Source organism: Salvelinus alpinus, chromosome 2 (genome assembly GCF_045679555.1).
Source record: "Salvelinus alpinus chromosome 2, SLU_Salpinus.1, whole genome shotgun sequence".
Classification (NCBI taxonomy): Eukaryota; Metazoa; Chordata; class Actinopteri; order Salmoniformes; family Salmonidae; genus Salvelinus; species Salvelinus alpinus.
Window position 1 is genome coordinate 49,097,952 of NC_092087.1, and position 14,559 is coordinate 49,112,510.

Below are 14,559 nucleotides of genomic sequence, written 5' to 3' on the forward strand. Positions count from 1 at the left end.
ACACTAACCTGCAACAATATAATTCTGATTTCAAAGACAATGTTTCACAAAATGATTTACTGTCTTTTTACAATCTAGAAGTAATTTGAAGTGATGAATCATGTTCTTGAAATGCTCAGGTCTGTTACACATGAAGATTTTATGTACATTATGTACATTTATGTACGGGTCCCGTGTGGCTCAGTTGGTAGAGCATGGCGCTTGCAACGCCAGGGTTGTGGGTTCATTCCCCACGGGGGGACCAGGATGAATATGTATGAACTTTCCAATTTGTAAGTCGCTCTGGATAAGAGCGTCTGCTAAATGACTTAAAAAAAAAAAAAAAAGGTACATAGTAATCTGTTGAATATTAGATTGACATACTATTTCCCTCTGAACTCACAGTCCCTCCTCAGCTGACAGTGAGTCCTGAAGTCATCAGGGATACAGACATAGTTCAGCTGAGATGTCACTCTTCTCAATCTACCTCTGTGTCTCAGTGTTACTTCTACATAGAGGAAAGACAACATTTCCAACATACCACATCCTGTCATCAGTCACTCACAGGGACCAAGCTGCTTGAATGGGCAGGTCGTGGTCCAACCACCAAGGTCAACATGAGATGTTTCTACTATGCTGTAGAGATGTCTATGTACTCTCCTTACAGTGACCCTGTCTCAGTCACTCTCCTGGGTAAGCGGGGTATACGTATTATTATACCCCAGTGTTTTTCTATTCTGGTTCAAGATTAACACACCAGATTATTTTATATTATTTATATAATATACATTTTAAATAGTGACTGAAGCAATAAGAAATGAAGTTATGCACTTTTAGATTTTACGGTTTATTTCATGCAATGTATTTTAGCAAACTGTTGAAAGTGGTTTACTTCCTGATTCTGACATTACAGACCTCCCTCAGCCCAGGCTGACAGTGAGTTCTACAGTCATCAGAGAGAGAGACTCAGTTCAGCTGAGCTGTGACTCTTCTCCATCTGTCTCTGTGTCTCAGTGTTACTTCTACACAGAGGGGAGAGATCCTAAACCCTCACCCTGTACGAGGTCACTCACGGGGGCTGAGCTGCTCTCGTGGGCAGGTGAACGTTTATCTGCTGAGGTCAAACTGAGATGTTTTTACACAGTAGAGACTCACTATCCATCAACGCACAGTCATCCTGCGCCTATCACTATTCTTGGTAAAATAGTATTATTATTATGAATACACTGATCTGATTGGCTCACTGTAATCAGATTGGAATATGTAATGTCATGCTAACATATACAGACTATTTAGTTCTTACTCTTTTTGTTATCTAGTACAGAAAGAGGTGTGTATTCTCATTAACCTACAGTATGGACAGTTATTGATGTCTTCTCCTCACAGGTAAACTGCAGAAACCAGACATTAGTGTCAATGACGAATCTTCTCATGATATCACCATTCTTTGTGTACTTCCTGAGTCTGTCAGTGATGGTCATAGCTGTAACCTGTACACTGGAGACCAGCCTCAGACCTACAAAGAGGCTTGGGTCAGGAGATTTAACGCAACATTATCCAAACTATTCTGTACCTTCCGTGTCACTAAGAATGATCTGTTCAGGCATCTGCAGTTGGAGAGAGATGTGAGCTGTGACTATAGAGTGAACACAGGATCACACTCTCTGTCTCCCCGCAGTGATAAATACATTATTACAGGTAAGATACTTACATAAAAATACAGAAATATGTATGAAATTCATATATACTGTATGTACAATTTTTCAGTGCAGGTTTATTAGTATGGGAAAAAACTTGTTGAATAAACATTGTTTATACCTCTTTTTAACAAAAAAATATTTGTTTCCTTCTGATGGCATTAAATCAACGTGGAAAATGTATTGGATTTGCCAAAATAATTTTGGGAATGTTGGTCTTTTTTTCACCCAACATTGAACCTAAATCCAATGACATGGATGAAATGTTGTTGATTTCACTTTGAATTCACATTAGTTGACAACTCAATCAAATGTAAATCAAAACTAGGTGTGGAACTGACGTCTGTGCCCATTGGGCAAATGCTTAATTTATTGCTAACTTATTTTGAACAAATGAATACATTTTAATTCATGTTTTTAAATCACAGTCCAAGTTAATTCCAAATAGTTATACAAATCACAAGTCCATGTCATGCTTATGACCATGATGATTTGACCTTGCATAGTGAAAGACTGCGGGCTCTACAATATATTGTTATGTGCAGAATAGTCTGCCTTGTAGTTCATTAAGTCGTTGTCCTCTCCCAACAGGTCAGAAACCAAATATTACATACAGTCTGAAAGAGAACCTCATCACCTGTTTAATTCCTGGCTCTGTCAGTAATGACACCACCTGTAACCTGTATGTTGGAGAGCAGAGTAAGAGTCTTTTTAGAGCACACGTCAGGAAGAAGAAACACACAGATTCCAAATGCTGGTTCTGTCAATTCTCTGTGGACGAGAATGATCTTATTAGAAGTCTACAGTCAGTGAGGAGTAAGGAGGTGAGCTGTGACTACAGCGTGAGCTCAGGACCAAACTCTCTCTCACCACACAGTGATGGGTACAGCTTTACAGGTGAGTCATTATCTATACAGTAAGAATCTATCAGTGCTGCAGGTCTTCATGATCTGACTACCCTTTGATTTGTTTAATATGACTATTCATTCTGACCCTCCCTCCCCCACTAACTCAATCACTCACTCATCTTCGCTCGCTCCTTGGAGCACAGCACTTTGACATATGGATCTCCACACTGTCTTATTCTGGGCCAGGTCCCAGGCTGATCTGGTGTTGAGTCCCAGGTTGTGTAGTTTAAATTCTTTGTTGAACTGGTTCAGTGTTTAGATCGTATCTATGCACTGTTAGGCTTCTGCTGTTAGATACATGGTGACCTTATTCTAGGAAGCTGATAACAACAATCAACACCGTATCTGTCCTGAAAGACTTTATCACCTTATGAATTGGTCTTATCATCTCTATAATGAGGAGAAATATAATCTACCAGGGCTAGAAGCAATCTGTCCGTAGTAATTTTTACAGTCCTACTTTGCCCACATTGAAAAGACAAATCATAAAGGTATTTCAAAAGGCCAACAACACCATGATAATCATTAATACGATCATGAATAAAATGCTAATTTCATTAATATGTGTTTTCTCAGTGGATTTGACTCCAGGTCCTAGATCTACTTTGCCTCCCAGCACGACAGTGAGTCCTACAGAAGGTGTGTTGGGCCTCTAAATGACCATCTCTGCAAATACCAATTATACAGTCAATAGTTTAGATTACGGGCCTGTAAAATTAAGAGACCAACATTATGTAATACCTTATTCTTGTGTAATTATATTGCTTCCCACTAGTTTCGACTGTTACTTCTACTTTGACCCCAGACACCACAGTGAGATCAACTACCAGTAAGTAGGCCCACTCATTTTAACTTACATGTATATTTTTGTTACCATTAATTCACTAAAGCTCCATCGGATTTATGAATTGACCCACTCATAGCTGCTTGTAATTTCAGTCCAGATTTGTGTACTTTTAGTCCATCTGATTTGTAGGTAATGTGTAGTGTACTTCTCTCTTTATGCTTATTGAATGACCTTAGATATTAAATTAATTTACGTGTTCTTGTGTAATCTCTTCTCACTAGGTTTGACCTCTCCTTTGACCCCCAGCACGGCAGTAAATCCTACATCAGGTGTGTTGGTCATCTTTCTCTAGTTAGCAGAAAGGACCTAAACAAATAGGCTAGATTTATTTTACTCAGGTTTTTACTCCTAATTTCCCCTGATTAAAAAAATTGGTTTATATCTCATTAATTAAATCAACTCATTTAAATACCTTCATTTTTGTATAATCAGATCCAATGACTTTGCTTTGCAGCAGGTTCAACTACTAGTTCTACTTTGACAACTGACACCCCAAAGAGTCCACATGATTTTAGTTTAGTGGCGTAATAAGTTGTGTTGTGTGTTACCTGTTATTAAACACTCTCTCTCTTGCGTGTTCCCAGGAGGTCAAAGCTCCACAGAAAGCGTTCTGGGTAAGCATCCATCTCTAGCTGACTACCTGTCTTTTCTCAGACAAATTAGACATTTACAGGAAGGAAGTGGAGTTTACAATAAAAAATATTCTATATTATTCTCAGAAAATAAAATGTCTATCTCCAACTCCTTTACCATGTAGGTCCATTGCTTGTTCAAGAGGTGTTGATATCTGATAGAGTTTTGCATAATACATCCCATGCCTCAATTGTATTTGCCCGAGCTTTGTTTATCATGGCCGCTGATCGCTCTATAGGAACAATATCTTGAAAATATAATAACCGTGTTTGAGGCAAGAGGGTTGTAGGGGTAATCCACTAAGGATAACCTTTTTTGCTGTTGTTAACCCAGCATTAATGATTATTTTCTGAACCAGTTATCATTCAACAAAAATAAAGGTGGATCTTCACAGGGAAACACATTTTTGTAAGGAAATCTGGAACATGTGACCAGAACTGGGACACCACAGGACATTCCCAAAACATTAGTGTTACAACAGTATTCATACAGCATCTCTCACATATTGGAGTAAGAATCAGCTTCATCTTAAAACATTTAATGGTGTTGCATAACTTCTATGTATAAGCTTATAATGTATAAGCTGGTGTGCTGGGTTTTTAGAGGTAACAAATACATTTTCCTAAATGGTATCCCAGTTCAGGTCAGGCCCCAATCCCTGCATTTCAGGGTTCCATACTAGAGGGACACCCAATGTAGAGCATTTAACAGACAGCAGGCAATCATAAGTGGCAGAGACCATTCTAGAAGTTAATGAAGGGAATATCCATGTAAGCATTATGTGGGATGTTAACAGGGCATCCCATGGTACACCATAAGCTTTTAAGGCTCTGGGTTTTAACAATAATATTCCAAATTATGAAATTGTGAGCATTTAATCTTTCTACTGACTGAGTTGTGTTGTTCTCTAACAGAAATAATGAATACCTTTCTTTCTATTTGTGTAATCAGATACAGAATTGACTTGTATTACTTTCCAGCAGTTTCGACTGTTACTTCTACTTTGACCCCTGACATCACAGTGAAACCAACTAGTAAGTATCCCTTACTTTACAATTACATGTTTAGTTCACTCTAATTCACTAAAGCTCCAACAGGTTTACTCATAGACTTATTCATGGCTGCTTGTACGGTCACTCTACTTTGTTGTACTTTTCTTAGATATGAATGGCCCCCGGAGGGGATGGCTGCCGTTTTACGGGTTCCTAACCAATTGTGTCATTCTGGGTGTTTTTTTTGTTGCGTTGTTTGTAACTTGTTTTGTACATAATGTTTCTGCCACCGTCTCTTATGACCAAAAAGAGTTTCTGGACAATAAGAACAGCGATTACTCACTGGGCGAAGATTTTTTCTTTAATGAATTGAAGGAGAAAGATCATTCACATGAAGAGGAGACGCCGATACAGGGGCCGCAGATCCTGATGCTTGGTGAGATTTCATCTGCAAGTCAATAATCCTGCTTTACCATCCATATCTTATGTTTCACTGAGTCATGGCTGAACGAGAACATGGATCATATACAGTTGGCTGGGTTTTCCGTGCATCGGCAAGATTGAACAATAAACCTCCAATAAGACGAAGGCTGGTGGTCTGTGTCTATTTGTCAATAACAACTGGTGTGCAATCTCTAATATTAAGGAAGTCTAGAGGTTTTCCTCGTCTGAGGTAGAATATCTCATGATAAGCTGTAGACCACACTATTTACCAAGAATGCTCATCCAGAAGCAGCGCTCCTAGTGGTAAAATGTTTTACCTAATTTCTACCAGCATGTCAAATGTGCAAACAGAGGGAAAAAAATCTCTAGACCACCTTTACTCCACACACAGATATGCATACAAATAGCTCCCTCGCCCTCCATTTGGCAAATCTGACCATAATTCTATCCTCCTGATTCCTGCTAACAAGTAAAAACGCAAGCAGGACTTACCAGTGACTCGCTCATTACAGAAGTGGTCAGATGACACGCATACTAAGCTACAGGACTGTTTTGCTAGCACAGACTGGAATATGTTTTGGGATTCATCCGATGGCATTGAGGAGTACACCACATAATTCACCGACTTCATCTGTACATACATATTCCAACCAGAAGCCATGGATTACAGGCAACATCCTCACTGAGCAAAAAGCTAGAGCTGCCGCTTTCAAGGAACGGGACACTAATCTGGATGCTTATAATAAATCCCGCTATGCCCTCAGACGAACCATCAAACAGGCAAAGCAGTAATACAGGGCTAAGATTGAATCTTACTACACTGGCTCTGACGCTCGTCGGATGTGGCAGATTTGCGGATTACAATGGAAACCCAACCGTGAGCTGCCCAGTGACGAAAGCCTACCAAACGAGCTAAATTCCTTCTATGTTTGCTTCAAGGCAAGCAACACTGAACCATGCATGAGATCATCAGCTGTTTCGGATGACTGTGAGACTACGCTATCCATAGCCGATGTGAGTAAGACCTTTAAACAGGTCAACATTCACAAGGTTGCAGGGCCAGATGGATTACCAGGACGCATACTGAGAGCATGCACTGACCAACTGGCAAGTGTCTTCACAACCTCTCCCTGACCGAGAGCTGTCTGTAATACCGACATGTTTCAAGCAGACCACCATATTCCCTGTGCCCGAGAACACCAAGGTAACCTGCATAAATGACTACTGGCCCGTAGCAGTCACATCAGTAGCCATGACGTGCTTTCAAAGACTGGTCATGGCTCACATCAACACCATCAACCCAGAAACCCTAGACCCACTACAATTCACATACCGCTCCAACAGATCCACAAATGACGCAATCGCTATTGGTCTCCACACTGCCTTTTCCCACCTGGACAAAAGGAACACCTACGTGAGAATGATGTTTGCTGACTAAAGCTCAGCGTTCAACACCATAGTTCCCATTCAAGCTCATCACTAAACTAAGTACCCAGGGCCTAAAATCCTCCCTCTGCAACTGGATCCTGGACTTCCTGATGGGCCGCCCCCAGGTTGTAAGGGTAGGCAACAACAAAATCGGCCTCATTGATCCTCAACACAGGGGCCTGTCAAAGGTGCGTGTTGAGACCCCTCGTGTACTACCTGTTCACCCACAACTGCGTGGTCATGAACGTCTCCAACACCAACATCATTAAGTTTGCCGACGACAGAATGGTGGTAGGCCTGATCACCGACAATGATGAGACAGCCTATAGGGATTAGGTCAGAGACCTGGCAGTGTGATGCCAAGACAACAAGCACGCTCCCATTCACATTGACGGGGCTGTTATTTGATATGAAACAAATGTACATTTCTCTTCTCATCTCCTCTCACCAGGTTTGACCTCTCCTTTGGCCCCCAGCACAGCAGTGAATCCTACATCAGGTGTGTTGGTCATCTTTAGTTAGTACAACTGAGAAAGAAAGACATATTTTGTCTTACCCAGGTCTTTGTATTATTTTTTCATCACAAATGTGCCTAATTACTAGAAAAGAGGTTGATATTGGATTGATTAAATCATCCCATTAAGATGCCTTATTGTATAACCAGATCCAATGACTTTGCTTTGCACTAGATGTGACTGTTAGTCTTACTTTGACAACTGACACACCAAAGAGTCCAACTGAAAGTGAGTGGCCACACGATTTTTGTTTATTGGTGTTTACTAAGTTGTGATGTGTGTTAACTGTTAACAAACCGTCTCTATCTTGCATGTGCACAGGAGGTCAAAGCTCCACAGACAGCGTTGTGAATTCAAACAGTCAAAAAAGAGTTTTGGGTAAGTATCCTTATTTAGTAATCCCACAGCAAAAATGCACTTGTCTTTTCCTGCTAGCACTGACTTTGCTGATAACTACTTTGTTGATGGAAAATGTACTTGTTGTGATTGTGATATGTTGTTCCCTCACCAAGCTATCTTAAGATGAATGCACTAATGTATGTCACTCTGGATAAGAGCCTCTGCTAAATGACTTGTCGTGGAAATTTCCATCAGGGACACCTGAAGTCAATATGAAATTAATAATTATTTATTATCAGCAAGCTGGAGAGGTTCCAACAAACTTAATGTACTATAGTACACGTCGGTCGGGAGCTCCGCCAGGGAAGTCCCATTAGTTGTCTTATATGCTGCTTAAAGAGACAAGTTATATTTGCAAGAATTAGCTTATTCATTATTCATAATGAATTCATCATTAACGTTTGGTTCATGCATGTGACCAACCAATACCTCACGAGGCTTCTTCTCTTCAAGCTGAGACCTTGAAACTGAGACACCCCTTTCGGTTTTCAAAACAATGTTCTTGGCGCACTGCCAAATTGCTTATACTGATAGTGAGGATTCCTCCCAGTCACGATCAATCAGTCACTTGCATGAACCCAGTCTAATTGGTTATTAGAAAAGCACAAACATAACATTTTCCTTCACAGACTCAAATGTAGAATGTTTAGCTAACTAGCTGTCTTTTCTCACATACAGTGGGGAGAACAAGTATTTGATACACTCCCGATTTTGCAGGTTTTCCTACTTACAAAGCATGTAGAGGTCTGTAATTTTTATCATCACTTCAACTGTGAGAGACGGAATCTAAAACAAAAATCCAGAAAATCACATTGTATGATTTTTAAGTCATTAATTTGAAGTGTACCTATGATAAAAATTACAGACCTCTACATGCTTTGTAAGTAGGAAAACTTGCCAAATCTGCAGTGTATCAAATACTTGTTCTCCCCACTGTATATGAAAACGGAAACGTTTACCAAGACTAATAATAAAGTGGTATTCTAACACCTGTCTACCATTGAAGTATTTACATTTGGATTAAGAGCTAATGACCTCTTCTGATGTCATCATGTCACCAAACAGCGGTGCAATTATGGCAGGCAGCAGTGGGTATGTCTTCTGGAGTGGGGGTGTTCCTGATGGGATTGACAGCTGTCTGTCTCTACAGGAGGACCAGTGAGTACTTCTGATTCTGCATAACAAATAATTTGCAAACATTTTCCTTTCTCATATTAATGTAAGTGCCTTTGACATGGGTTAATCTTTCAACTCCTTTTGGTGATATTGTGTAGTGTAAGCTATATTCAATATCATTCATTTAGCCTAATTTGTTTTTCAGAGAAAACCAATTCTCAGAGGTAAGAATTCCCCTTGTGAATATGATGCAGATTGTATCAACCTTTAGTTCTGTATTGTCCATGATGAGATGTTCTTACCACAACCTTCTTATACTTTTATGTTGTACAGACCTACAGCCAGACAGGATGATCACAGACAATGTATGTTCCAAACAAAATACACCAAGCACTGCACACACTACTAACACAACTACACACATGCATGTACAAACACATATTCTAATTTCATTTTAATTTTGTTTCTGTTGTAGATGATTTGGTGATGGGAGCTATGAGCAGTGCAGGCATGTTGGATTCAAGGGATGCTGGGATCTATTCTCTCATCACCTATGTACCATCCACATTTTTGCCCTCAGGTGAGTTTGTAACAGAATGTCTTCTGTCCCTGTCTTCCTGACCTGGGACGTGAATTTGGGACCCTGAGTACAATAACACTTAATCACTCAATGCCAACCATACTAACTTACATTTTTTATTCAGAGCATCTTGAAAGCGTGAGAACAGAGCTGTAAGTCTCCAGGGTGGTTAGAGTCAGGAGGAGAAGTGTGAAGGGACATCAAACCCTGTTATTTTCACTTCTTCTGACCCCCCCCAAAAAGAAAACCTCTTACTTGTGTCTTTGTCTCTCTCTGTGAGGTGCAGGTCCTGTGCAGCTATCTGCAAATGAAGATGTAAGTACAGCAAAAATTAATTACCTTGGATATAGATACATACTGGTTTTCGGACAGACAGACAGACAGTCTGAGGGAAAATAAGGACCTTTGTCTCACTCTTTCCTCCAGGCTGATTCAGAGAATGCAGGGGTCTGCAGCCTGATCACTTCTGTACCATCCACATCTATACCACCAGGTTTGTCTATTTAACTCTATACAATAGATTCATATCATGTAGGGCTTTTTATAGGACTCAAAGTTGTTTAGGCTTGGATGTTGGTCTGAGGTAGTCATATCAGTAAGCATGTAGTATGTATATAAGTTAAGATAATGTTTTAGAGCATGAGAATAGAGCTGTACTTCTACAGGATGGTTTGAGTCAGGAGGAGAAGTGTGAAGGGACATTAAGTACAGCAAATTGACATGCAGAACCACACCCACACTGACGCGTGCACACACACACACAAACACACACACACACACACACACACACACAAACACTCACTCAGGCTCCCTCTGTGTTGTACAGGTCCTTTTGAAGAAAATGGAAAGTCATCTGAAAACGACAATGTAAGTTCAGAATCACCCACTGTGTTTGATGATTGTGAACGGCTCTCAGTTTCAGATTGATGTTACTTCCTTTTAGAATACATTACATTTACAGTACTGTAGAATTAAAGGACTGAAGTTAAACTGTTTGTTTCTTTTCTCTAGTCTGATACGTACCACGTATACAGCTCAATCCCCGGCAGACCAGCAACCTCAGCCCAGCCGGATGGGTTGTACAGTCTTCTGCAGACACACTGAAACTACACCACTGGCTCTCTGTATGTCTCACAGAAATACTCTTTCTTTCAGGATGTCCTTTATTTATCACACATCATGTTACTGTAAATAAGTATCTAATACATCTACTGCAGTGCCGTTTCTATTTATAAGCGACATACAGTAAGCAGCCACTAGAGGCCCCTCCAGAAAAAAACGTAGGACAGTAGAATAAACAACGTGCAGTTTCGAAATGTGGTTCTGCATCAGCAGTTTTTCTCTTGTTATGTCAGTCACTGACAGTCACTCAATTATCCCATGTCAGCTAAGATTTTATAGATTGCTAGGCCCAGTTAGTTTAGCCAGCTATCTAAGTCTTGTAGTAATGGCCAAATTACTGCCCAGGTGCCCTGACCTCCAGGGAGCCCCCAATGATTTTGTTAGTCACTCTCACTCAGATATCAAATGAAGATGGCATAAGTCATGGCAAAATGTTTAGAATTGCAGTAAATTAGCTTTAAAACTGAATTTTAATTATTTCAACGACAACATGTTGAATTTCAGGAAATTTGCTTAATAACTGCAAAGTTCTCTCTGCCCCATGGCAAAATGAGTAGAATTGCAGGACATTAACTTTAAAGCTCCAAATGTTTCTCTCCGTCGCCATGAGCGGGGCCACTAAAATGTTTTGTCGGCGAGGTGGGCAAATCTCGCTTAGAACTGCCGTAATTCACTGTATCACAAATGGACACCTGGCTTGTGTTACATACTATCCATAATATCTGTTAATGTGTTAGTATTTTTATTTGGGGATTTTGGAGGGGTCCAAAACATTTTTAAGTAAATTCCCAAGTAAATATATAGTGTATTTATATCTATTCTGTCATCTGTGTGGTGTCTCCTTCCATAACGGTTTGATACAGTTTACTAAATAAAATATATTTGTGATCAAAATCGATAGATACAGACAATTTAAAATAAAGAAATATAACATATTCACACAATGCAAAAAACAGGTAAATTAGGAAATTAAGATAAATTATGTCATTAAGATCCAAAGTGGAAAGACATTTTTCTTGGTGAAATTCATTTTGCGTTGAAATATGCTTCTAATATAATCCAGATATATTAATGCTTCTTTTATATTAATAATCCAGCACCCAAAAATCAACTTTGTTTTTAATTTTAGCAAGATATAAAAAACGAATCTAAATTCACCCCCAAAAAACACCAATATGAGAAATGTATTAATGCTTCTGACCATTACAACAAGCATCTCACGAGTGATGAAACCCCACTTCTCATGCTATATTTCCGTGGAAATGTTCAGTGTCGTTGTTTACTGCTTATGTATCTGCACCTCTATTATCTTATTAAGCTAATAACTACAGTAGATAGGAGAAATATTGCCTCTAATGCACACTGTGGAGAGTCATATGGAGACACAGCAAGACTGTTTCTTGTTTCTTACTTTTGGATGTTGGCAATATATACTGCAGTTGTACATGAAACCTGCATTTTATTGTGCAGTGTAGTTGAAAAGAAAGCCTGAATAAAATATAGTTATTTCCTCTGACAGATAAGCAAATGATTTTAGCTCATGTTAGGAGCAGGAGACATTTACCTCTAATCACATCAGTTGATGGACTTTCTTTGTGGTTTTCCTGTGAGCAGGCTCCTCGTCTTCCTCTCTATATAAATCATTCTCTCAGTCACAGACACCGTACTTATTATGTAGTTTGTGATAGTCTGTTTCTCTGAAACATGGCGTTATTCACCCCTGATCTGGCTCGTTATCTGTTTTTGATCATCCTCCTTTGCTGTGAGTTATTCCTCTGATCCAACTCTTGCACTAGTATATATACACTGCATACAGCTACATCATTGGTATTGAGTGTCTAATTTGATCATATTTCATGTGAATATTGTACACTGAGTATACAAAACATTAAGAACACATGGTATTTCACCAATTTCATTGGATTTAGGTGAAAAGTAGTGTGAAAAAAGATCAAATACATTTTTCAAATCCAATCAGTTTTCCACATTGATTCAACATAATCGCATTGAGTTTTTTTGGTTGAAATGATGTGGAAACTAAGTTGATTCAACCAGTTTTTGCCCAGTGGGTAGTTACTAACATGATGTTACTGGTGCACTTTGACTGATGCCAATCGATACAAATGTTAAACGTTTGTTCTCAAGAATAATATCCCCACCATGTTTTTAATTTCCTTTTCTTAATCTCGAGTTCGTCCTCGATACCACATATTGAGTGTCTCGGTCTCAGATCCATTCTCACTCGGTCTTGACTTGGTCTTGGACAATGATGACTGAATTTCTTCCTTAAACCAGCCGAGTCTTTGGAGGTTGCAAAATGTTTTCTTTTTCAGTGACATTTGCTGTTTTGGACCTGTAAACACCGATCCTGTAGAGCCGTGCTGCCCAAACCTCTTCCTGGAGATCTACTGTCCTGTAGGTTTTCAGTCCAACCCTAATTTAGCATATCTGATTCAGCTAGTTAACGTCTTTAGCAGCTAATTAGTAGAATCAGGTGTGTTAAATTAGGTTTGGACTTAAGAGGGTTGGGCAGCGCTGCTGTAGAGGGCCTATAAGCTATTTCTCAAGTATGAAACAATCACAGTCAGTAAAGGTGAGGAATTTGTTCTGCAATGTATAGATAGATGCCGATTTCGAACTATTTTAGAATCCAAAGAAGAAATAAATAGGCCTAGATTTGAACTCTTCTCATTTGTCAGAGTTGTGTGTATAGGTGGCAGGGAAGTCAGGCGCAGGAGAGTCAAACGGAGTGTAAAATGGAGTCTTTTAATGAATGTCCAAGTAACATGCTCCATAACACTAATAAGAAAAGAACATAAACAAATATGGGTACGAAGACCCGTCGCGCACCTATACACATAAAAACAACACTGACAATAAACAATCTCTGACAAAGACATGAGGGGAAACAGAGGGTTAAATACACAACATGTAATGGATGGGATTGAAAACAGGTGTGTGAGAAGACAAGACAAAACCAATGGATCAATGATGGCTAGAAGACCGGTGACGTCGACCGCCGAAACACCGCCCGAACAAGGAGAGGCAACGACTTCGGCAGAAGTCGTGACATCATTAAAGGCACATTATATTTAGCTACCTCTTTTTTTGTTATGAATAAGAGTATCATCATATACTGAGTGTACAAAACATTCCTAATATTGAGTTAAATCCCCTTTTGCCTTCAGGGCAGCCTCAATTCGTTGGGGCATGGACTCCACAAGGTGTCGAAAGCGTTCCACAGGGATGCTGCCCCATGTTGACTCCAATGCTTCACACAGTTGTGTCAAGTTGGCTAGATGTCCGTTTGGTGGTGGATCATTATTGATACACACGGTAAACTGCTGAGCATGAAAAACCCACCTTTCCCAGTCAGAGGATTACGGCAACCGCACAGCGTTACTCACACTAAACAATTTTATTTCCAGAGGACATATGAGATGGATGTGGTTCTGAACAGAGAATAATATGAATGAATATACTAATAAACATAGCATGAGAAGGAATGAGTAACAGCACATGAGCAATAATAAAATTAACTGTATAAGGAGATAGTGACATAAGCAAAGGACTGTATAAGACACAGCATCAACTACTATTAACCACCAGCAATAGTAACAACCAACAGTAAATGCACAACTTTCAATAACAACATCACTCACTTCTGTCCACGCACTCCATCACTCTTGTCCACTTGGAGAGAGACTGTGGAGGCTCTGACCTGAGCAGGCAGAAGGACTGTCAGGTGTCCTGCTCCCTAGCAACCTATTGGTGGCCTGGTAACAGAGGTCACTGGGAGTTGGGGAGACAGTTTGTGATCGCCTAGTCTCTCTGGCAGCAAGTCCTCAACTGGCAGCTTCATTAAATAGTACCCGCAAATCACCAGTCTCAACGTCAAC

At 39.8% G+C, this 14,559-nt stretch overlaps 3 protein-coding genes across 3 annotated transcripts in view; all 3 read left to right on the forward strand.

The window, feature by feature from the left end:
* The window catches only part of LOC139564022 (uncharacterized), a 60,761-nt gene extending 59,965 nt beyond the window's left edge, over positions 1–796 (forward strand). Inside the window, exon 4 of the mRNA XM_071383181.1 lies at positions 385–796. Within this exon, the coding sequence (XP_071239282.1) occupies positions 385–731 (347 nt within the window). The 3' untranslated portion in view covers positions 732–796. The remainder of the gene's footprint in view (positions 1–384) is intronic.
* LOC139564024 (uncharacterized) overlaps positions 1–14,559 on the forward strand; it is a 108,276-nt gene that overhangs the window by 63,946 nt on the left and 29,771 nt on the right. The gene's annotated exons all lie outside the window — the stretch shown is intronic.
* On the forward strand, positions 797–4,049 carry LOC139551792 (uncharacterized). The gene is made up of 8 exons (XM_071363135.1): positions 797–801; positions 864–1,177; positions 1,366–1,677; positions 2,268–2,573; positions 3,201–3,207; positions 3,360–3,413; positions 3,653–3,700; positions 4,016–4,049. The coding sequence occupies exons 1-8, from the start codon at positions 797–799 to the stop codon at positions 4,047–4,049; spliced, it is 1,080 nt and encodes a 359-aa protein (XP_071219236.1).

Coding starts and splice junctions, on each gene's coding strand:
- LOC139551792 (XM_071363135.1), top strand. Junction 3,414..3,652: donor CACAGTGAGATCAACTACCA/GTAAGTAGGCCC, acceptor TCTTCTCACTAG/GTTTGACCTCTCCTTTGACC. Junction 3,701..4,015: donor GGCAGTAAATCCTACATCAG/GTGTGTTGGTCA, acceptor GCGTGTTCCCAG/GAGGTCAAAGCTCCACAGAA.